Raw genomic sequence first — 23,591 nt, 5'->3', positions numbered from 1 at the left:
TTTTTTTTTTTTTTTTTTTTTTTTTTTTTTTTTTTTTTTTTTTTTTTTTTTTTTTATATGACTAACACAGCTTGGATGTGAATGAAAATTTTGACCTTTTTTTTTATTATTTGAAAAATGTTTTGAAAATAATGTTTCGGCTTCTGGAACTTGACCGAAGTCAACTAAATTTTATGGACGGTTTAAAATTCATTTTGGGATTATTTAGCTTATAGAATAATTATTGACAATTATATTTTCACGAAATTTAGCTGTCACATTTTCTTTTCAATGGTATAATTTAAAAAAAAATAAAAATAGATATTTTCAAAAATTTAAATACCAAAATAAAATAAAACCAAAAAATTATAAGCTATAGTAACCGTATTTTACTAAAATTAAAAGAAAAATAAAACAAATTAATATTTGAAAACATAAAAATAGAAAATAAAAGAAATAAAGAATAAAACATAGATGTGTATCCTTTGACAGATTTTATTTGGACCACTAAGATTTTATATTAAAGAGGTACATATAATTTATAAGCTAAAATCATATCAAATATTTTTCAACTAAAATATTGATATTAATGTCATTAATGAAAATTTTGAATTATTTTTCTTTATAAATTAAATCTAATAATGCTAACATTTAATTTTTCTTTAATTCTTAACCTATACTTATCTTCAATTTTAAATTTTTTGAACTTTATATTTAATTTTTCATTAATCATACATACGTAAATTCATGTAAATATCTACTTATTAGATATATATTTAACATAAAATTTAGCTATTAAAATAGAAAATTTAAAATATAAGAATTAAATATAAAGAAAATGGAAGTTTTTTTAAAAAAAAATTGACCTTTTTAATTATTAATTTTTTATTTTAAAAAAAAAGCTAATTAAATTATAAATTTAGTTTATAAATTTTTTTGAGAAAAATGTTTAATAAATTTCAATTTTATTATAATAGTCATGGACTTATTCAATATCTATATATATTTTAAATAATAGATCCACCAAAATTAAAAATTAAATATTTAAGATTACATTAAATATTTTAATTTAAATATACTAAATTAATTATTTTTTTAATTTAAAAAATGTCAATTTTTTTTAGTTAGATGGTTTCTCAGTTTTCTAGAATAAATGTTATTTTGAAAATGTATTTTATATATATATATATATACTCACACTTCAAAATGTTGATAGAATAATATATATTTTTTAATGGATAGAAAATAGTTTAATAAACTTTGTTTAATCCTGACATATTCAAACATATCTGTAAAATAAAATAATTAGTATATTTGACTATGCAATTCATTATTTTTTTTTTTTTTTACATAACTATTATCAAAATATCTATTATCGGAAATTATTTTAAATAATATTTGGAAATTTATTTTTATTTTACATTTGAACAAATAATTTGAATTATGATATGTCAAAATTATGGGTTTTTTTTTTTTTTTACTATATGATTGTTTTCTCAGACCAATTTAAAAAATAATAAACATTTTTTAAATACAATTTTTGTTAGTCTTAAAATTAACTAAAATTGTAAAATAAGCTTTAATTTCTTTTTTTTTAATATAAATATTTATTTAAATTTTTAAAAAATAAAGTTAAAAAGGTTTCTTGTTTGGGCCCCACTCACCCCATTCTATTGCATTTTTTCTGAACGTGATGGCTGATCCCCTACTGCTCCCCTCCATGGACCACCATGCCCTTTAACCCTTTTATTTTCTCCTTTTTCATTTTCTTTTTTAATTACAAATTTATAAAAAACTTAAATATTTATTCGGTGTGACTTTCGAGTAAAAAAGAGATATATGAAACTGAAACCATATTCAAATAAGACTGATCCTGAGAATATCAAATTAGGGTTAAGTAAGGCTAAGAAAAATTGATAGTTACTACTACCTATACCAACAGAATTTGTCAATCTATAGTTTCTTGTAAACTTATAGAGGTTGTAGCGTTAAACCAGCTTCCTATGAAAAAATAGGTGTGAGATCTCACATCGGTTGAAGAGGGGAACAAATCATTGTTTATAAGGGTGTGGAAACCTCTCATTAGCACACATGTTTTTAAAACCTCCAGGGGAACCTTAGCAAGGAAAGCTCAAAGAGGGCAATATATGCTAGAGGTGGATTTAGACGGTTACAAATGGTATTAGAGTCAGATACTAGGCGATGTGCTAGCAAGAACGTTAAGCCCGAAAATGAGTGGATTGTGAGATCCCATATCGAAACCTTTTTATAAAGGCGTGGAAATCTCCCCCTAATAGGCATTTTAAAACCTTTAGGGGAAACTCGAAAGGTTGTGAGATTCCATATGAATTAAGCTTTTTTTTTATAAGGGTGTGGAGGAGAAATCTGAAAGAAAAAAAAAAAAAAAAAAAAAAAAAGCTCAAATAAGATAATATCTGGTAGTGACGAGTTTGAACTCTAACAATAGGCATAAGAAAAGAGCAATAGACCAGACCAACTTACAAAAACCAAACCGTCTCTTCATAATCATTCATCCATAATATTGAATAAATCGTCCTCGTGTTTAGTAAATTTATCGACAGGTATTTTCAAACTCTCCTATTCAACTCACGAGAAATAAAAACACATACGGTCCGAAACAGAAAGGCAAAACCAGAGAAGGATAATTTGAGTACAAATTTTGAAATTGATAATAGAAAAGTAGTTGGAAATCTTGGAGAAGATCCCAAGATCACAACCCTACAATTGTAAGATTGTAATAGGCTTTGTCCACCTCTTAGGGAACCTTTGCACATGTTCTACTTTCATTCTTTCATAATCACCTTTGTCCCTACCATTGTCTTCCCTACTCAGCAATATTCCATTCATACATATCTACTTACCTTCATACTTGGTTATATTCATACGTGGTTCGGATGGCTCGCACTCGAGATGGTGCACCTGAGCCAAAATAGACTCAGTAGTCGACTTATATTTCTTTTGTTCGTTAAATTTCTATATCAAATTTAACCCAAAAAAAAAAAGTGACCATTTAAAAAAGCTTTTAGTGGAGAGAATAGGCCATGTAAGACCCAACCACATGGGGTCTGCCACAGACAATATTGAAAGGCATAGTACCCATTGGCTTTGGCTTTTTAGCAAACATAATATGGTCCCAATTTTTTCCTTGTCTTAGGGCTTTCTCTTTCATGCATGGTCCCTTTTTTCTCTCTCTACCCCTTTTATCGTGAGCCGATATGAACCCACATATAAGGTCATTCTTTGCATGTGTATGAGATGATCTACTAGAGTCGTGCCCTATACGATACGGGACTATATGATGCGGTTACACCCTGCATGTATGACACGATTTATTGAGTTCGTGCCGTATAGGATAAGAACTCTCCTCCCCCATGATAAGATGATGAGAGTAAGATTCAAAGTTGAACGAATTAGGAAGTCGCGCCTCGTATGTTTACTGAAGTTCATTAAATGATGGATTTAATTAATACTATAGTAAAGCTATCTAATCCATCTATGTATCGGTGCATATAACAACACTCTAAAAAAATTAGAACTTTTTAATCAATTAGGTGTCAAAGTGTTACAGTCGCACTCTTGCAGCAACTAGAAAGCGATTATGCGACACTTGTTCTAACCTAGTGAACAAGTCAGTTGTAAAAAATTCGAATTTCGCGGATAATATCGGCGTATGCCCGAGCCTTGAGTCACGTTTGCGAGAAATGTTTTCAAAAACATAAGCGAGGAAATACATTTGAAAACAATGGCTAAAATAGCATATAACTCAGGATATGAAAAATTGACAGTTAGTCGCATTCTTTTGTAATACATTTGAGGTATAAATGAAGTCAAATCATAAATTTTTTAAAAAAAATTTATCACTTGTTAAAATATCAAAAAAAATCTAATATTTTTGCACCTATTGAAAGGATAAGTTGGCTAGTTGTTGACATTTATATTGTATTTTAATTTTAAAAAAATTAAATCTATTCATAAATGTGAAGCCCTACCTAATTAGCTTGTTGAACCAACTCCATCCATAAACAAAAATTAATTATTTATTATAAATATTATTATGTAACGTCTCATGTCCACGATTCAAAATTCGGATTTGAGGGTGGAACAAAATATTTCTTGTAAGAGCGTGGAAACCTCTCTTGAACCAATGCGTTTTAAAATTGTGAGGCTGACAGTGATACGTAATGAGCTAAATCAGATAATATCTACTAGCAGTGGGTTTGAGTTGTTACAAATGATTGGAGTAAGGCTAGACCTTTAGATAATACCTACTAGTAATGGGCTTGAGTTGTTACAAATGATTAGAATTAGGCTAGACCTTCTCTATAGTATACGCGTTTAAAACTATGAAGTTGATGTCAATACGTGACGGATCAAAGCGGACAATATTTACAAGCGGTGGGCTTGAGATGTTACAAATGGTATCAAAGGCAGTCACCGAACAGTGCAAAACACTGGTTAGAGTAGGGCTAGACCCTCTTCACAATAGATGTGTTATAAAACCGTGAGGCTGATAACAATACATGATGGGCTATTATTTTGATCTCGGAACTTCAAACTTCTCGTACCCATTTGTTATACTAAAAAAACAAGAGTTGACAAATGGAATTACGCTCGTGTTGACATTGTAATATAAAAACGAGGAAGAGTTTAGTGACCGAGAATTCTCGTTCTTCCTCGTATATTCGGGAGGTACCATAACGTGAGGTGTTTAAAAGTAGAGGGCAAATTAAATGCATGTAATTAAACAAAGTTTGGAAAATGGAAGGAGGGATAAATAAATGTAATGACAACTAAGTTTAGGGGGTGTGAATGATTATTCCATTATTATCCAAATCTGAAAATGAATAAAATAATAATAATAAAAGTGACAAGTTGATGAAATGTTATATAAATTATTGGTAAATATTCCCAAAAGATCTGAATGCTAAATCATATCTTATGGAAACTATATAATATACAATAATTAATTCAACCCTCTTCCTTCTCTTAATCAACCTTATAATTGGTTGCACCTGCACAGCTGCACCCATTATTAGGCCTTTCTAATATATATATATATATATATATATTTTTTTTTATCTATTTTAATATTGGTTCTTAATTTTTGGTATTTTCTCCAATTTCATCTTTTTTAATAAAATATTTGAATTTTTAGTTAAATTTCAAAAATAAACTAATTTTTAATTTTCAAAATTTTGTTTGATTTTTAAAAACATATATAAATAGACGATAATAAAATATGTAAAAATAATATTTATATGGTATATTTTATTTTAGTCTCTATATATAAATAAATAAATAAATATTCTAATATTGGTTCTTAATTTTTGGTATTTTTTCGAATTTCATCTTCTTTAATAAAATATTTGAATTTTTAAGTTAAATTTAAAAAATAATAATAAAAAAAAAAACCTAATTTTTAATTTTTAATTTTTTAATTTTAAAAAATATATATAAACAAGGGATAATAAAATATGTGAAAATAATATTTAGACTATATATCTATGTATTTTCTATTTTAGTCCTTTCCCTTGCAAAATAATAATAATAATAATAATAATAAACATTTTAATTTTTTTTGGTATATTGTTTAAAGTTTGAAAAGTACAATTATCTGAAAAATAAAAAATAATAATAAAAAAAGTCTACCTTTTAAAGTTATTTCCTTAATTGTTTAGCCCTCCCCCTGTCATCGGTTGGCAAGGAGAATGAAACATTCTTTATAAGAGTGTGAAAATATTTCCCTAACAGACGCGTTTTAAAATCGTGAAGCTAACGACGATACATAACGGGTCAAAACAGACAATATCTATAATAGTGGACTTGGGCTGTTACAAGTGGTATCAAAGTCAGTCACTAAGTTGTGTGTCAATGAGGATTACATTAGTTGAAGAGGAGAATAAAACATTTTTTACAAGAGTAAAACTAATGTTCAGGAAAGGTTGTAAGGTTCGAGAAAGGTTGTAATGATAAGATAAGGTTAAAAGTAAAAAATAAAGTGGTTGAATTCTTGGGATTGGAGGCAATCTTTCATTGTAAATTGTAATTATCGGTAATTTAAGAGTTTGAGAGAGAGATTAGTGCAAGAGTTAATGCTGATTTTAAGGGAAAGATGTTCCCAATCATTCTCTTAATCCTATGTGGGAGGGGAAAAAATCACTTTATTCTTATCCATCGTTTTACTTGACCTTAGTCATCATCTTCGTCCCCAATGTTATATCGTCCAAATACGACTCTAATAAAATCTGGTACTCACGTAAAGTTACTCTATATGTGTGCTTTTATTATGTAGGACACGAACGGTGAGGTTCCACATTGGTTGAAGAGGGAAACGAATCATTCCTTACAATGGTGTGGAAACCTCTCCCTAACAGACGCGTTTTAGAACTGTGAGATTGAAGTGAGCAATATTTGCTAACAGTGGGTTTGAGCTATTACACAATCCTAATGGAATCACACCATATACATGTAAAGAGTGACGAACCATGTGGGTTCATATCACGTAAGACATGACTCCATGGCTACCAATTTTGGTGTAGATATACGAACCCTGTCAGTCTAGATAATTCACTTATAGTGATTAGTAGGCGTCTTTAGTAGTTTCCATGCAATACAATAATCACAAGTACGAGGGGAGCGACCTTGCACCTGCCAACTAGACAAATTCACTGTTAAAAAATAGTTGAGGACCCGTTAATAGTCCTCGTACACAACATCGTGATCGAAGAACAAGGACACTATTTTATATATTATACATAACCTAAAAGGATAAGGGTGATTTCAAGTGCCCTTTGGAAACCCTAATGGGTCACCAAAAGACCTCCCCTCCCCAAACCAAATGGACTGAAATCATAAGAGATTTGTTTTCAATATTCTAATTACTTGTAGGTTCATGAATACATTTTTTTAATCAAAATCATATGTTATATATAACTGCTGAAGGGCATGTGATCAAATCAATCCATTTAATATCATTACTAATGGTTTGTTAACTTTGCATCACCGACACATGTCATAATTCCAACACGATGCGTAATGTTTGGTATTGAACAAGTCAAGTTTAACGACTCGAAATTCTTCACCTCGAGCAACTCGCATCTTTGCAAATTTAATTCTTGCTTGGACCATAGTGAGAGTATCTGCACATTGCTCTACGGTACAGATGAATTCCACAACGATGTGTACATGTCTAAGCTGGAGCACACCAATGGCTCACATCCCTCAACACACGAGCACACATTGTTTCGATAGATATATGTTAATTTATTTTTATTTGCATTAAATAATTTATGGGTGCCAATTAAATTGGAGAATTTAGAGATTTTATAATAATTATAGGTTAAAGCTTTTGTGTACTAAGATTCCATCTATTTTAACAGCAAAAGGTAAGAAACAAAGTGTGGTTCAAAATTAAAGAACAAACACATGGAATAGAATAAAATAAAACCCTCAAATTATGGAGAATTAGCATCTCTCTATTTGGGCCAGGCCCATTCTTAAAATTTCCTCCATCATGGGCCTTTTCCTTTTCCGGCCTGTCGAATGTCAAACTAGAGGTGTCCATTTTACAGATATCAGCCCGGATGAGGAGGGTTCGAGTACGACTACCCACGAGAGACTTAAGAACAAACCTTCTATTTTTTCACAATTGTCCCTACTTCGAATGAGGTGTAAGGTGACCTCATATTTAAAGGGAAGCATAGGTCGGAAGCTAGTTCGACGTTGACCTCACTATTTTTATCGAGGAACAAACATATCGCCGTCAACTTCACGGTTTTACAACACGTCTATTAGGGAGAGATTTCCACAGTCTTATAAGAAATGTTTCGTTTTCTCTCCGAACAATATGAAATCTCACCACTGGAGAGGAGGATCAAAACCAAAAAGATAGAAAATAACTAGGCCGAACAAAGGTTTTCTCAGGAATGAAATTGGGCACAAATGAAAAGGCAAATTGGGCAAAACTCCAAACCCATCATCTCAGCATGAAGCCAATCTGAGGACACCTCGAAACGTGCATCTCTCGCACTCGTAGTCTAATGAATTTAGAAAAGCTCGAATTCATCTCGACAAAAGCTTGATTTTCATGTTTCAAGATAATTAAAATAAGATAACTAAAACATTTAGAACTTCATTCATTTAACAAAAGAATAATTGACTAAACAAAATTAAGAAGAGAAGGAACAAGAAGAAGAATAGTATGGTTTGATGAGTGAAGTTAAGCTAAGACCCCAACAATTTGCTTCACAATTTAGTCGGGTTGGCTCCATTTGGTTGATAATGGCCTTCCTTCCCCTTCCCCTTCCCCTTCCCCTTCTCCTCGTCTTCCTCCTCATTCACTTGATTCTCCTTCTGGTTCACAAACAGACCAAACTCTCCATCCCCATTATTATTCATCATTGGCGACTGCCATGCCCCCTGCCCTCCATACTGCTCCGCCATGAACGCATCGTTAAACTTCTCGCCCCTCTCCTCCGCATCCATACACCCCTGTTGCACAACCAGCAGTGACACATTTGTCGCAAAACTCGACGTCACCAGCGCATCCCCCAGCACCCCCAGCTCCGGTGAGTCGCTCCACTCCGACAGCCCCGACACTAGTGGAGACACCATCCCTCTGCCCCTTCCAACAATATACAGGTTGAACTCGTTTTCCAGTGTGCTGATTGCCTTGAGCGTTTCATCCCCGTTGTTCACCGCCACTTCTGCGTATCCGATTGATGGGTTGCTTGAGATTTGCAGCAGGAAGTTTTGTATATAATCGTTGTCAATCACCTTCTCCTTCTCTGCTCCTGCTATCGCTGTAAGAATCTCGATGTTTTCTTCTCCAGGGAAGTCTGTTATGCTCATTTCTTTGACTTCGTCACCAGGGAGGAATCTTACGACGGTTACCAGGATGCCTGGATGCTCCGACATTCGCCATGCGTAAGCCAGAGCTTCTCTGTCGTCAGGGCCACCAATGAAGAACAGGGCAAAGCTTTGTTGCAGGCGGTTGGAACGACTGGAGTCGGTGAGGCTGGTGGCGGAGAGGCCACGATCAACAAGGACAGCGACTGAGCAAGGGGCATTCATCATCACATTGTTGTTGACAAGCCCAATTGAGGGGTTCCCATCTTCCAATCCGCCATCCAGGGTGGGCTGCTTGTGAAATGGGAGTATGATCAAGTGGACACGCTTCTCCGCCGCAATGCCACAGATGTCGTCGTGCATTGTGGCATATGGCGACACCGCCGTGAGGGAATGGACAGTGACACCATTGCTCATGTTCTCAAACTTATCGAACGCATTGATAATGTGGTCGGTCTGAACCTTGGCTTTGGCAGAGCTGGCTTTGCATTGGCCATGGACGATCAACATTGCTGTGGCACGACCGGCAAGCTCAACCAGGTAAATAGCGAACACTAAGAGGGGCGATTGCTTGGTGGGGTTTGAAGCTCCAAGGAGATGGATGATGCCATACACATTGCGGGTGGAGTGCACACAAGCAACCACTCGGAACTCTGCCTCTGGTTTGATGCTTTGAATGGTTCTGTACCTATTTTTCCTCGATGTCTTGACTGATTTGTAGGTAAAAGCCAAGGTTGGTCCAATCAGAGCCGTCATTACCCAGAAAGACATGATCATCACTGTGAAAGTGAGAGCACCCAAAGCCTAGCAAACCACAGAAAACTTCAGTCAATTTAGATTCATTATTCGTTTACAAAGCTTATCGTTTGATTACCTGCATATCTCGTCCGGCGCTGATGATTATCAAGGCAAGCAAGCCTTTGGTATTCATGAGTGAGCCAAGAGTCAAGCCTTCTCGCGGTGGCATGTTGCAAAAGATAGCCACAAGGAAAGTGCTCACAATTTTGGCCGAGGTAGCCAAGAACACGATCAACATCACCAACACCCAATCCGAGTCTTTACAAATGCTATTAAAATCCACTCGGAGGCCAGTCACCAAGAAAAACGTAGGCATCAGAATTGATTTAACCAAATCTTCCACCTTCCCCATGATCAAGTCCTTCAGCTCACCCTTGGGCATGATAACTCCCCACATAAATGCCCCCACGATCGAATGCGAGCCACATGCGTCGGTAATCAACCCGCACGCCACGACACCCGTCATGACAAAGCAGATATGGAACTCATTGTAGTTCCCATCCTTGCTGCTAACGCGAACGAGCCACTTGAGTGCAGGGCGGAAGAGGAAAAGGCACATACAGACGAAAACAAATGTGGAAGAAATTGCGTAGTATTTGCCTACATTGCTTATTGACATGGTGATCACGAGAAGCACCCAAGAACAGAGGTCTGTGATAATAGCGGCAGATAAAGCAGTCCTACCGATCTCGGAATGCAGAAGCTTAATGTCGGAGAGGATCCGCGACAGGTCTGGGAAGTTGGTGGTGGCTAAGGAAATGCCCCAAAACAAAGGTCCATGGGCGGTGGCATTTACCATCTTTGGTTTTTTCTGGTTGCTGTTGATCAAGTGATGCAAGCCAATCCCAATAGGAATTGGAAGAAGAAGACCAAGCACAGCAATGCCAATGGACTTCCCTCCAGCACGCACAATTGGGGACATGTCCAGCTCCAAACCAACCAGAAATATGTAATAAACCAAGCTCAAATTCGCTACAGTTTCCAATGGCAACAAGCTCTTCAAATCAAATATGTATTTCACAAAAAAATCGGTCAGCCCCAGTAGGGACGGCCCCAGCAACACCCCAGCCTTCACCAGAAACAAACAAACAAACAGAACTCAACTTTTCTCACAGGAATTTCATCAAACACGTAGTGGGCATAATCAAAACATGAACATCAAACGAAACTTACAAGAATCTCAGCTACAATGGGCGGTTGGCGCAGGGGTCTCAAGAGGAAAATGAGGGCACGAGAGAAGAAAATAATAAGGCAAAGTTGGAGAGCAAATACAGGGAGAGTTGTAGCGACAGGATTTTCGGCCCGCCATAGAGAACCTTCGTGGGTTATATTGCTATTGTAACATACCAACATGTGATCATCGAACCTACCTAGTGTAGAATACTCGACAGGTTGTGGCCACTGCATTGTTGAGCGTCGCAATAGCCGAAAACGATGGATTCCGTCTCCGGCGAGTCGGCCACAACCCTGTCGAGCGAACGATCAGAGGAAGACGAAATTCAAACCGCAATGGAATTTTAGTGAGAGGGATGATGATTGATCGTCGGGCTAAATGAAGAAGTGAGAGATTTGGGGAAGAACAAGATTGGATTGTTGCAAATTGAACAAGCACAAAGGGTTATTTATGAATTTCTCACCTCCAAAGGTTTGTCTGTTTTTCCGTTGCTGCCATTGTTATCGATTTGTTGCGCTGCTGTGTTAACGACCCTACAAACCAAATGGGGAAAATTCCACAATATTGTTTGTTCGTTGACAGAAAATCAACTTCGCGCCAGGCATTATGAACCAACTTTCTATTTATTTATTTATTTTATCTAATTTTTCGTGAGTTCGAGTTGGATTATATCAATTTAGGGTCACCCTTAAATTTTTTAAAAGATGAAAAACTTGATTCGGTTCATTATTATCCTACTTTTTCTTATGAGTAAATTTCATCTTAGGTTCCTAATTTTTTGTTTGGTCACGCTCTCAAAATCTTAAACTTATTGAATACCGATACAAATAAAAAAACAAGTCCACACAACGAGTTCATAACTCACTAAAGATCAAGACTGAGTTGCATATAATTAACATGTAAAATATTAATTTTTTTGATAAAATATTTAATGTTCTAATCTTATACAAATTCATTAGAGGATGTTCGGGCACATATTTTTTATTATTATTATTTAATATAATATAGTTGTCCATAACTTTTGACGTTGGGCCATCATCATTTTCGGCCCACGCCTAAACAAACAGATACATAAATAAATAAAATAATTAAATAAATAAAAGGAAAAAGGAGAATGGCTTTGTAAAAGGGGACTGCAGATTTCTGTAAAACGGCACCGCATCATTATGCCTAAAGCTTGTGGTCTCTTCCATATGACAGCCTACGAAACATCTCATTGATTTTAAATTAAAAAAAATTAAAAAAAGAAAAGAAAAGAATTCTCTCGCTACTGGGTCCCACTCTTACCGTCCTCCCATTTAGAAATACTAATTTATATTTAAATTATATAAAATAATGTTTTTTTGGTTCACTTCTATAATAATTTAATAATTAATAACGTGAGTTTCATTGTCTCATTATTTTTTTTTAATTATTTCTCTTACAATTAAAAATGTATAATTGTTATTAACTTATACATAACTAATTTTTTTAATTAAAGAAATAAAAATAATCTTTAATTAGATAAATAATAAAGTTCTAACAATAAAATTAATAAAAATTTATTAACTTTTTATTCTTTATTTTATTTTATTTATTTATTATTATTTTTTTTTTTTGCGTTTCAAATGATGAATGTTACATATCGCCGCAGCTCCTAACCCACTCTTTAAACTTCCCTTTCTGAATCCCACGACCTCCGCCATCGCCACCGCCATATCCATTTCTCTTTCAACCCTAAAACCCTTTTTCTACTTTCTCCATTCCTTCCCCTTTCCCTTTCCCTTTCCCTTTCCCCACCACCATGGCTGACCAAGAAGTTCGTGTCACCGATGTCCCTCTTGCTGAGAAGGCTGATAGGAAGGATCTCCCACTGCTACCGGAACCGGCGGAAAATGAGCCATTCAATGCTGCTACTCTGTCTCAAGGCGACGTTGTTACTGCCACGGAGACTGAAGTTTTGAAGTCCGGCGATGGTGTGAAACTCACAGCCGATGTTGATTCTTTTAAGGAAGAGAGCACTAAAGTTGCCGATCTTTCGGATTCCGAGAAGAAGGCTTTGGAGGAGTTTAAGCAGCTTATTCAGGAAGCGCTTAACAAGTTCGAGTTCACTTCTCCTCCACCGTCATTGCCGGCCAAAGTTGAAGATACTGTATCAGAGGCCGTGGTGGAGAAGACGGAGGAACCGATTGATGATGCTCTGAAGCTCTCCGATGAAGAAGAGCCACTGAAGTCCGAAGCTAAAGTTTCCGAAACGAATGAAGATAAGGAAGCAGAAAATATCGAGAAATCAAATGAAACGACGCCTCCTGCGGCTGGGAAAGTGCTGGTCGCAGTGAAAACTGAAACCGCCCTGGACGACGACGGAGCAAAGACAGTCGAGGCAATTGAAGAGACTGTCGTTGCCGTCGCCGTCTCCGCCACAGCACCATCGGAGGAAGGCGTAGACAAAAACGCAGCCAACTCTGAGCCAACTTCGGCGGCGCCTGAGGAGGTTTCAATTTGGGGGATACCGCTACTGGCGGATGAAAGAAGCGACGTCGTATTGCTGAAATTCCTCAGAGCAAGGGATTTCAAAGTGAAAGAATCGTTCGCGATGATCAAGAACACAATCCATTGGAGAAAGGATTTCAAAATCGATGAACTGTTAGAAGAAGATTTAGGAACCGATTTGGAGAAAGTAGCGTTTATGCATGGATCAGACAAAGAAGGACATCCAGTTTGTTACAATGTGTACGGTCAGTTCCAGAACAGAGAGCTTTATCAGAAGACATTTTCCGATGAGGAGAAACGGCAGAAATTTCTCCGGTGGAGAATTCAGTTTTTGGAAAAAAGCATTCGGAAACTGGATTTCACTCCTGGTGGAGTCTGCACGATTGTTCATGTTAACGATCTCAAGAACTCACCAGGGCTGGGAAAATGGGAGCTTAGACAAGCAACCAAAGACGCCGTTCAGATCTTCCAAGATAACTACCCAGAATTCGTTGCCAGACAGGTTCTTAATCCAACTATAATTATTGTTATGATTATTATCACGTGATTAGTTGATGATTTTCTATTCTGATTTTGGATTTGGTTTCGAATCTGGGTAGGTTTTTTTTTAATCAATTTTCCTAAACCCAACTACAAATGTTGTTATGATTATTATGATGTGATTATAGTTCATGATTTTTATTCTGGTTTTGGTTTGAATTTGGGTAGGTGTTTATCAATGTTCCTTGGTGGTATTTGGCTGTGAATAGAATGATTAGTCCATTTATGACACAAAGAAGCAAGAGCAAGTTTGTGTTTGCTGGACCTTCTAAATCTGCAGAGACCCTTCTCAGGTACCTTCTTATTTGGATTGATTGCAGCTTTTTGTTTCTGTAAATTGTAAAAACGATTACTGACCTTAAATTTAGGGACAATGTTCTTAAATTCTCTGATTCGATGTATGTGAAAAATGACTTTTAAGTTTTTCTATGCAATATATGTATATTTTATTGTAATTGGGGAACGTGGAAGATTCGAAATGGGTGCAACTCTTGAGTTCTTTGTTTGGAAGTCTCTTAGGGAAGAGTAAGAGAATACAAAATTTAAATTTTACAAGAACATTTGGATAAAATACTGAGTTGATAATACACACACAGATACGTAACAGCGCAAGAGCTGCCAGTGAAGTATGGAGGAATGAGCAAAGATGGAGAGTTCGAGACATGTGATAGCGTGACTGAAATTACGATGAAACCCTCGGCCAAACACACCGTGGAATTCCCAGTCACTCAGGTTGGTCTTTTCTTTTCTCTTTTCCTTCAATTCCAAGAAAGAGTGAAGATTAAAGGGTTTTTTTTTTTTTGTTCGGATGAGTTATTAAATGGGAAAATTGTAGGGTAGGGTAAACAATAAATTTGTTTTGGATCAAAAAAGAAAAAAAAAAAAAAGAGAAAGGGATATTTGTGTTAAAAGATGTGCATTTGTTCATTGGATTCTCTGGAAATGGCAGACGAAATGGGGCATGAGGAGTGAGGGCTCAGAGTCTTTATTTTAAAGGAAGGGGTGTTGGAAATTCCCTGTTGTGTTTTGTTTTTTTTCCCCTTTTCTTCAGGTTTGGTTGTAAGAAAAGAAAACAGAAGAGTATAGCATCATATCTCGTATTCTGTGTTCCACATCACATTGGATACTTGAATTAATTTTGGATGTGTGTGTGTGTGTGTGTTTTACTAGGGATGCGTGGTTACGTGGGAGGTTAGAGTGGTGGGATGGGAAGTGAGGTACGGCGCAGAGTTTGTGCCGAGCCAAGAGGGGGGAGGAGGAGGAGGAGGAGGAGGAGGAGGAGGGTACACAGTCATAATCGAGAAGCCTAGAAGAGTAGTAGCAGCGTCTGATCCTGTTCTTTCAAATACCTTTAAGACCTCTGAGCCTGGTAAGCTGGTCCTGTCCTTACACAATCCCACCTCCAAGAAGAAGAAACTCCTCTACCGCTTCAAGACCAAATCTCTTTGATAATCCTTTCCCTTCCTACATTCTTCTTCTTCTTCGTATTATTATTATTATTATTGTTACTATCCTCCCTTTGTTATATATTCACAAAACAATTTCTTCTTCGTTGGGTGTAATCTAATCTATTCATGTCTCCATGTTCTTTTTTTTATTTGATTGATTTATTTTTCTTCAATTTTGTTGAAATGTTGTTGGAATTATTGAAAAAATTTAAGGGTTAAAAGTACAAATTTGGTTTGAAAAAGGTCGGAATTTAGTCTAAAAGTGATCATTTGGGTTTACCAAATCCATGGACTCTTTATCAGGTTTTATCTCCTAAATGTTAACTTTCTATTTTTAAAATATGTGAATGTTATTTTATTTGTTGATGATATGGTGAGATATGGTATGATATTGTTTGTTTTAATTTGTACGTTTTTTTCGTGTCTAATATTTGATTTGGTTCATTTTGGTTTTGAGCTTGATCTCTATGTTTCAACATTTTATACATTTTGTATTGCTATTGTGTTACACATGTAAATGGTCCCATAATCAAGCTTTACGAAAACATTTACACGTAATGCACAACAAATATAAAAGTTCACAAAGCAATTACATTAATGGGCCACACTGCGAGGAGGTTGAAAAAAGAAATGAAACTTGGGCCGTAACCAAAATCAAAATTTTGGGCCTTCTAGTTTTAAATGGGCTGAGAAAAAAGGTAAAGCCCAACGCTTATCTTCGTCAAAACCAAAATTTAGGATAAAATTGGAATCTTGTATTCAAATCAATAACTTTCACATTATCTCCCTTATTTTATCCACTTTTTGTTGTCCTATTTTTCCATTTTTCTTTTCTCTCTATAACTAACCAACTGCAAATATACCTATATTATCCATTCATATATAACATCTACCGATATTGGATTGGAGAGATCTTTTGGATCAATCCAGAGTTTTTGATTGGTTGGAATAATGATCTAAACAACTTGAATAAAGTTCACAACCCTTTATTTTTTAGTCGTTCAGGGAGATTTAGGGAAGGCGCGAATGGAGAGAGTTTCCATACCACATTCAAATGGTGATAGCATGGCCACCACGTTGCCTGTTTGGAAGAAAGTGTGAATTTTGAGCTCATCATTTTTGAATTATGGCACCAACTGTCCATTTCTCCCAAATTCATCTCCCATATTCCTCTTTACTTTTTAAATCTTATAACTACTTTTCCATTTTATTTTAATTTAGATCTAAAAATTTTAAAGTATAGAATGGATCGAAAATGTGATCCAAGTCCTACTCCATCCCCTTTAATTTCTTGTTATATTTAATATTATATATTAAAAAAATTAAATTAAAAATAAAAATAAAGTAGATTTCAATAGCCTTATAAAACTACGTTACGCCTATGATAAAGTAGTGAATCCCAATTTTGTGTTACAATTATAAACTAAACAAACTTTATGTGTTGCTTTATTTGATCTAATGTGATTTCGAGCCTTGTATTTGTACTTGATTGAGGCAATTCAAACACAAAACCTGTCTAGGCGAATTATAATTTGGTCAAGTGATCGTTTGAATCTCACCTAAGTGGGTGAGACTTATTTGGTTTGGTATTGATCCTCCAACCTCTAGATTAGCTCGTGGGGTCTCACTGTATCGAACTAAGTTTACTAGGCAGGTTTCGGATTTACATAATTGGGCTACAATCTCCCTAGTCACATTGGTTGGATTGTCGTCTTCTAAATCAAGTGCTTCTTGTCTCATTTCATTAATTAGGACCCACCTTATTGAATCGTTTGAACCCACTTCGATAATTATTAATGTTCAAAGAATCTCACCCATAACATTACATATTTCTTATTATAAAAAAAACTATCATAAAGTAAAGTTTCCCTTTCTAAATATCATTCCATTAGGTCTTCATAATAAATAACTAAACTAAATTTAAAGTGAAACTTATCCTTTCAAATTCATCTACTACAAGCCAAGCCAAGCCAAGCCAGGATGACTTTGTTGACTTTCAACCAAGAGAGACCCAAAGAATTAAATTGATAATCCAAAAAAGTTAGCTTCAAATGAAATCAATCAAGCAATGAATCACCCACTTGCTATGATATTCCACGGCTGCCTTTTTGCAAATTTCTTTAGAAAAAAGAACTCTCTCGCAGTGCCGTCACAGGTCAAGGAATGAAACGGTGGTGACGAGGAAGGGGATATTAGAATTAGAACAAGTGTGAACCCTCAAAAAGAAAACAAAAAAAAACCCCAAAATTCAAAGGGTACCCCCACATCTTCTCTCCTCACCAAACGGCGTTTTTACAGATCCGAACACACTTCCCATATTAAAGAACCCCAAAAAAGTGAGTATCAAAAGGAAAAACGAGGTGGGATTTCAATTGAAGAGGCAGTGATTGGATTCTAGCTGGTGCTTGTGGATTCCCATACCCTCTATTCAATCGCTTTCTTCGTGTTTGTAAGCCCAATTCCACGTGCTTTCTTTCCACTTCTTCAAGTTTCTATAAGTATTACACCCTTTTTCGTATATTTCAGATCTGATCGCGAAACCCCATTTGGTATTTTGAATCGAATGAGCTTAGAAACCCTTTCTTTATATTGCTATTGATTTTTGTTCTGTTTTCTTCTTGTGGGTTTGTGGACGCTGTTTGATTCTGCGCAGAAATGGATAAATATGAAGTTGTTAAGGATTTGGGTGCTGGGAATTTTGGGGTCGCTAGGCTTTTGAGGCACAAGGAGACCAAAGAGCTTGTCGCCATGAAGTACATAGAACGTGGTCATAAGGTTCTTTCTGTTCTTGATTCAATTCATTCGTTGTTGCTTTGAGATTAACCTTGTTTATCATATGGATGGCTTAATTGGGGGTTTTGATGCTTTGTTGTATTGACAGATAGATGAGAATGTGGCTAGAGAGATTATAAACCATCGATCGCTTCGGCATCCCAATATCATTCGTTTCAAGGAGGCAAGTTCTTACGTTTTTTAAGGTTTCTGTAATCTAATACCATGCAATTGGTGAAGAGTTGATGAAGCTGTTGCTATTAAATGCATCAAGTTTTGGATTAAGAAATAGATAGATTTGAAGTTGGTTTATGATTTGCAGGTTGTTTTGACGCCAACGCATTTGGCTATAGTGATGGAATATGCTGCTGGAGGAGAGCTTTTTGAAAGGATTTGCAATGCTGGACGTTTTAGTGAAGATGAGGTCTATTATCTACTCTATCATACACTAGGGATTACTAGCTTTATTACTGAGGGGTTTTCCATGTGGTAATGTGAGATCTCACGTTAGTTGGGGAGGAGAACGAAACATTCCTTGTAAGGGTGTGGAAACCTTTTCCTAGCCAACGCGTTTTAAAGCCTTGAGGGAAGCCCGAAAGGAAAAGTCCAAAGAGGACGATATCTGCTAGCGGTGGGGTTGGGCTGTTGCAAATGGTATCAGAGGCAGACATTGGGGGTGTGCCAGCGAGGATGCTAGGCCCCCAAAGGGGGTAAATTTTGAGGCACCACATTGGTTGGAGAGGGGAACGAAGCATTCCTTATAAGGGTGTGAAAGCCTTTTCCTAGTATACGCGTTTTAAAAACCTTGAGGGGAAGCCCGAAAGGGAGAGTCCAAAGAGGACAATATCTGCTAGTGGAGGGCTTGGGCTGTTACAAATGGTATCAGAGCCCGACACTGGGGGGTGTGCTAGCGAGGATGCTAAGCACCCAAAGGGGGTGGATTTTGAGGCACCACATTGGTTGGAGAGGGGAACGAAACATTCCTTATAAGGGTGTGAAAACCTCTCCCTAACAGACGCGTTTTAAAAACCTTGAGGGGAAGCCCGAAAGGGAAAGCTCAAAGAGAATAATATCTACTAGCGGTGAGCTTGGGCTGTTATAGGTAATGGCTTGGATGTTTGGAGATACCCTCCAATTTGTAGATTCAAGCAGAAGGCTCGAAAACTTCACGGCTTAAAATCTATCTTTGATATCCCTCGAAATTGACCTTTGGGGTGAGCAGAGCCCTCCTAGGAACTAGTGGGGTGGACTACTGAGTATAATAGAAGAATTGCTAGCTTTGTGAAGTCGTGTAATTCTCTTATCTTATTTTTACAGGCAAGATATTTCTTCCAGCAGCTGATTTCTGGAGTCAATTATTGCCATTCAATGGTAGAATTAAAAGCAAACTAAGCCTCATATGGTTTCTTGTTTTAAAATTCTATACCATATCTTATTTGACACGATGCGTTGCAGCAAATATGTCATAGAGATTTAAAGCTAGAGAATACCCTTTTAGATGGCAGCCCTGCCCCACGCTTGAAGATCTGTGATTTCGGCTACTCCAAGGTGTTTGAAGATGAGAAATTTATTCGATCATTTCTCGTTAACACGCTCTTTGATTCATTTTTTCTCTGTACTTATGCTGTCGTATTGTTCGTTTCTTCTGTAGTCATCGCTGTTACATTCAAGACCGAAATCAACTGTTGGTACTCCGGCGTACATAGCACCAGAGGTTCTTTCTCGACGAGAGTATGATGGAAAGGTACGTACGTGCATATTTTTCCAATTTCCTTGACCTTTCAAGATACATTCACGTTTTCACGGTCGTTTATATCAAGAAACACCTTCCTTTTTGGGGATAATCGAGTTTTATGTCCTAGATTTCTGTTTTCCATTAATTTGTTTACAAAGATTTGATTGTTAATCATGGCTCGCATTGTGCATTGAGATAGTATGGTTATCGGTATCATCCTGTTTCGTCGTGTGTAGTTGGCAGATGTATGGTCATGTGGAGTGACTCTCTATGTTATGTTGGTTGGTGCATACCCTTTTGAAGATCAGGATGATCCTAGAAACTTCAGGAAAACCATTCAGGTCCATCTCTTGCCGTGCTGCATACTAATTTTAGTAAAGTGATCATCTTTCTCACGTTTTTTTTTTCGTTATCCTGCAGCGAATAATGGCTGTACAGTACAAAATACCCGACTACGTTCACATATCTCAAGATTGTCGACACCTACTGTCTCGCATCTTTGTCCCGAATCCATCAAGGGTATTTTTCTGTCACAAAATTATATATTCTTATCATTACCTTATTTTCGAGTTCTATATAAAATTATCGCCTTCACTTCATATCATTAGTTTTGTTTGACATTCTGAATCTTGTGAAATGGTACAATAGTAGCATAGGAGTGAGCTCGATCGGTCTTAATGAACTCTATAACATGCAATTCTTATTGAAATTTGATGCCAAAACACAAGACCCATCTTTGTCTCTCTAAATTTGGTGAAACTGCTTGAAATATCTGAAGTTTGTCCTATTTCCTAGCTCATAGAGTGATTATTCTCAGCTCGAAGTCGCGTGGGAAACGAGCCAAAAAGGGTTTCTAGCGACTAGTTTATTGTCTTCAATGTAGAGTGAGAACAAAACACGCTTCACTTTTGTCCTCAAACGTCGACACCCCATACAAATTCTCTACCGTAGACCATCCTTAATAGGCTCTAACACGAGGATAAAATTCTAGACCTTCCAAAGCGATATCTTTTTCGAGTTCATATATCCTCGAATCCTACATTTAGTTCAACGCCTAAATATGAGTTTCTCGCTCGTCTTGATTTCATTATGATGTTTTGAACTTGATACGGACAGAGAATTTCACTAAAAGAGATAAAGAGTCACCCATGGTTCTTAAAGAACTTGCCAAGGGAACTGACAGAATCAGCCCAAGCCATCTATTACCAAAGGGGTAGCCACCCGAGCTTCTCGCTTCAAACGGAGGAAGAAATCATGAAGATCGTGGGGGAGGCGAGGAACCCGCCCCCATCGTCAACGACCGTGAAGGGGTTTGGATGGGGAACGGAAGAGGAAGACGAAGAAGGGAAGGGAGAGGTGGAAGAGGAAGAGGAGGAGGAGGAAGACGAGGAAGAAGACGAGTATGATAAGAGGGTGAAAGAAGTGCATGCGAGTGGAGAATTCTTGATCACTTAGAAACAGAGCATAACATAGAGTATGTGGTGTTATTATATTGTTAAGGTTGGTCGTTGTTATGTGTACAGTAGTGTTGAATAATTATGGCTCTCCTCCACCCACCTCCGCATAGCAGACTTAAAGAGTAAGTTCTTAATGTGTTCATATATTGTTGGTTAAAGGTCTGCAAACTCTAAAAGCTATAATTTCTCTCTCTATTGTCACTTCTTATTCTGCTACTCAATAATTCAATGTAGTTGGACTTGTTTTTGTGTTTCTTTACCTGTTTCTATCTCTCTTTAACACTTCATCGGCTTATTTTGGAGGTCTTTTATGTATTAGGATGGGATGATTTGCGTTAAATGAACACGACCTTCGATGATTAACTTGCAAACTGAATTAGACGTTGTCGATCTAATAAAGACCGACCTATCGAATAGTATACTAAGAGGTTCAGTGTGAGATCTCACATCGATTGGGGGTAAAACGAAACATTATTTAAAATGATGTGGAAACCTCTCCCTAGTAGATGGTGTTTTAAAAACCATGAGGGGAAGTCCAAAACGAAAAGACTAGGAGATCGCTTCCAAAAAATGATTTGGAGATAACTTTTTTGATAGAGGAAAAGACTAGGAGATGGTAAGAAGAAAGTATCTACATACCTTTTGTTGCCTACACAAGACTTAGTTCATGTGGTGCGATAGTCGAATGGTAGTGAAGTGGAGACGAATGACAACGAACTCAAACGATGGTAGATGGCGGTGGTCGCACGGGGAAGATGAGTCAAGGAAGCCGAACACTCCATCGGACATGAAATCGAACCATACGACATTGACCCAAGACCAAAATTAGGATTTGGTCAAAAATAGCATTTCCTGTCAATGTCATCTCTCTCTGTCTTTTGATATTGAGAAAGAAACAAACAATATGAGTTGTAATGGAATTTTGATTTCACAGTTTGTTTGTTCTAACTGTCCTATGAGTTGTAATGTCATATGGGAATTACAATCCTTCCTTTCTTCTTCCCTCTCTCAAAACAATGCTGCAAGGCACCATCGTAATGGAGAAGCCAGGCACCCAAACTCCTGTCAAGTGCAAGCCTTTGACGACGTTCGTCCAAACCGACACAACCGCGTTTCGAGAGGTTGTGCAACGTCTAACCGGGCCATCGGAAAGCTACACGCTGCCATCGTCGAAGGCGACGGGATCAAAGAGGCCGACCTCAACATCCAAACTGCATGAAAGGAGGCATTTGACAAGACCAAAGCTACAAATTGTGAAACCATCTCTTTCCCATTTCAAGCCTCCTAGCTTCATTACGAGCCCAGTCGGGACACCACCGAGAGCTGACCATCCTAGCTTCATTACGAGCCCGGTCGGGACACCGTTGAAGATCATGTCGAAGCTGTCGATTGGGGACGGGGAGAAGGAGCTGAACAGCATTGAAGAAGAGAGGGCAACGAGAGAAAAGAGATTTTATTTGCATCCATCTCCAAGGTCCATGCATGGGTCTGCCCAACCAGAGTTGCTTTCATTATTTCCTTTGGAATCTCCTAAGAAAACAAGTCAGAATCCATGAAATAAAATGAAAGGGAATTGATTATTTTTAATTTTTATTCAAGCTTTTCGATCGGCGTGCCCGAGCCATGACTATCCTCAAGTTTTAATCGTACTTTCATATCAAATTAAACGACTCTAAACTAAACAACTAGACACTTCAAACACAATAGAAATAACTTCAGATAAACTGTTATGCACCCGAAACACCCTTTAAAGTAGATTTTGTTGAATTCACAAATTTTATTATAGGTTAATAACCGAGATTTTATTATCATCATCAACTTTACTCGTTTTACAAGTCAATTATTGATAAATTGTGTTCATTTTTGCTCTCCAAAACTATACTCAAATCAGCCTAAGAAAACGTTAAAAAATGAAGCTAAACTAATAAAAACAAACCGTTTGTACCTTGTTTCAAAAATACATTTTAATCTTTTTGAAAAGTTAAAAAATACACTTCCAATTTTTATAATAGCATTAGCTTTAAATTTATTCTTAACGAAAATCGTCATCGATACCTTATAGATTACGTCCAAACTTTTTAATGTTACTACTCCCCATGATAAAAATATTTTTTAATTTTTTAAAAAATTGAAAGTTTTTTTTTTTTAAAAAAAAGAGAGTATTAATGAAAATTTTGTAAATCCAAAAATATTTTTGAAACATTTTAAAATTTTAAAATTTAAAGCAATTTTTTTAAACAAATCTAAGCTAATATACAGGAAAAAAAAAAAGAAAAAAAGAAATATGCTGCCAAATGGCAAAATATAGATATATGTATATAGATGGACCTGCGATATTTATATTTTCA

At 36.3% G+C, this 23,591-nt stretch overlaps 4 protein-coding genes across 4 annotated transcripts; 3 read left to right on the top strand and 1 right to left on the bottom strand.

Moving 5' to 3' along the window:
* Positions 1-8,109: 8,109 nt before the first annotated feature.
* On the bottom strand, positions 8,110-11,397 carry LOC111465927 (cation/H(+) antiporter 15-like). Its single transcript, XM_023110399.1, has 4 exons — positions 11,283-11,397; positions 10,819-11,112; positions 9,722-10,714; positions 8,110-9,651 (listed from the first exon to the last, which is right to left on the bottom strand). The coding sequence occupies exons 2-4, from the start codon at positions 11,050-11,052 to the stop codon at positions 8,245-8,247; spliced, it is 2,634 nt and encodes an 877-aa protein (XP_022966167.1). The 5' UTR covers positions 11,053-11,112; positions 11,283-11,397; the 3' UTR covers positions 8,110-8,244.
* A 1,037-nt stretch (positions 11,398-12,434) lies between these two features.
* LOC111465970 (patellin-3-like) lies at positions 12,435-15,414 on the top strand. The gene is made up of 4 exons (XM_023110483.1): positions 12,435-13,793; positions 14,000-14,124; positions 14,428-14,563; positions 15,002-15,414. The coding sequence occupies exons 1-4, from the start codon at positions 12,603-12,605 to the stop codon at positions 15,278-15,280; spliced, it is 1,731 nt and encodes a 576-aa protein (XP_022966251.1). The 5' UTR covers positions 12,435-12,602; the 3' UTR covers positions 15,281-15,414.
* A 1,969-nt stretch (positions 15,415-17,383) lies between these two features.
* On the top strand, positions 17,384-21,498 carry LOC111466042 (serine/threonine-protein kinase SRK2H). The gene is made up of 10 exons (XM_023110607.1): positions 17,384-17,728; positions 17,933-18,054; positions 18,161-18,235; positions 18,374-18,475; positions 19,369-19,422; positions 19,507-19,599; positions 19,703-19,795; positions 20,023-20,127; positions 20,207-20,305; positions 20,903-21,498. Exons 2-10 carry the CDS (start codon positions 17,935-17,937, stop codon positions 21,239-21,241), a joined length of 1,080 nt encoding a protein of 359 aa, XP_022966375.1. The 5' UTR covers positions 17,384-17,728; positions 17,933-17,934; the 3' UTR covers positions 21,242-21,498.
* A 674-nt stretch (positions 21,499-22,172) lies between these two features.
* On the top strand, positions 22,173-22,827 carry LOC111466109 (VQ motif-containing protein 31). The gene has a single exon (XM_023110694.1). The coding sequence runs from the start codon at positions 22,209-22,211 to the stop codon at positions 22,797-22,799; it is 591 nt and encodes a 196-aa protein (XP_022966462.1). The 5' UTR covers positions 22,173-22,208; the 3' UTR covers positions 22,800-22,827.
* Positions 22,828-23,591: the final 764 nt, after the last annotated feature.

Source organism: Cucurbita maxima, unplaced genomic scaffold, assembly GCF_002738345.1.
Source record: "Cucurbita maxima cultivar Rimu unplaced genomic scaffold, Cmax_1.0 Cma_Scf00030, whole genome shotgun sequence".
Taxonomy (NCBI): Eukaryota; Viridiplantae; Streptophyta; class Magnoliopsida; order Cucurbitales; family Cucurbitaceae; genus Cucurbita; species Cucurbita maxima.
Note: the sequence above shows the minus strand (reverse complement) of the source record. Positions and strands in the feature narration are given on the sequence as shown.

Bases quoted from the DNA above. Each gene is read 5' to 3' on its own strand.
- LOC111465927 (XM_023110399.1), bottom strand. From the start codon at position 11,052: ATGCAGTGGCCACAACCTGTCGAGTATTCTACACTAGGTAGGTTCGAT. The intron at 10,715-10,818 runs GTAAGTTTCGTT...TTTCTGGTGAAG, and splicing joins CCATTGTAGCTGAGATTCTT to GCTGGGGTGTTGCTGGGGCC. The intron at 9,652-9,721 runs GTAATCAAACGA...GTGGTTTGCTAG, and splicing joins GCGCCGGACGAGATATGCAG to GCTTTGGGTGCTCTCACTTT.
- LOC111465970 (XM_023110483.1), top strand. From the start codon at position 12,603: ATGGCTGACCAAGAAGTTCGTGTCACCGATGTCCCTCTTGCTGAGAAG. The intron at 13,794-13,999 runs GTTCTTAATCCA...GAATTTGGGTAG, and splicing joins CAGAATTCGTTGCCAGACAG to GTGTTTATCAATGTTCCTTG. The intron at 14,564-15,001 runs GTTGGTCTTTTC...GTGTTTTACTAG, and splicing joins TGGAATTCCCAGTCACTCAG to GGATGCGTGGTTACGTGGGA.
- LOC111466042 (XM_023110607.1), top strand. From the start codon at position 17,935: ATGGATAAATATGAAGTTGTTAAGGATTTGGGTGCTGGGAATTTTGGG. The intron at 19,796-20,022 runs GTACGTACGTGC...CGTCGTGTGTAG, and splicing joins GACGAGAGTATGATGGAAAG to TTGGCAGATGTATGGTCATG. The intron at 20,128-20,206 runs GTCCATCTCTTG...GTTATCCTGCAG, and splicing joins ACTTCAGGAAAACCATTCAG to CGAATAATGGCTGTACAGTA.
- LOC111466109 (XM_023110694.1), top strand. From the start codon at position 22,209: ATGTCATATGGGAATTACAATCCTTCCTTTCTTCTTCCCTCTCTCAAA.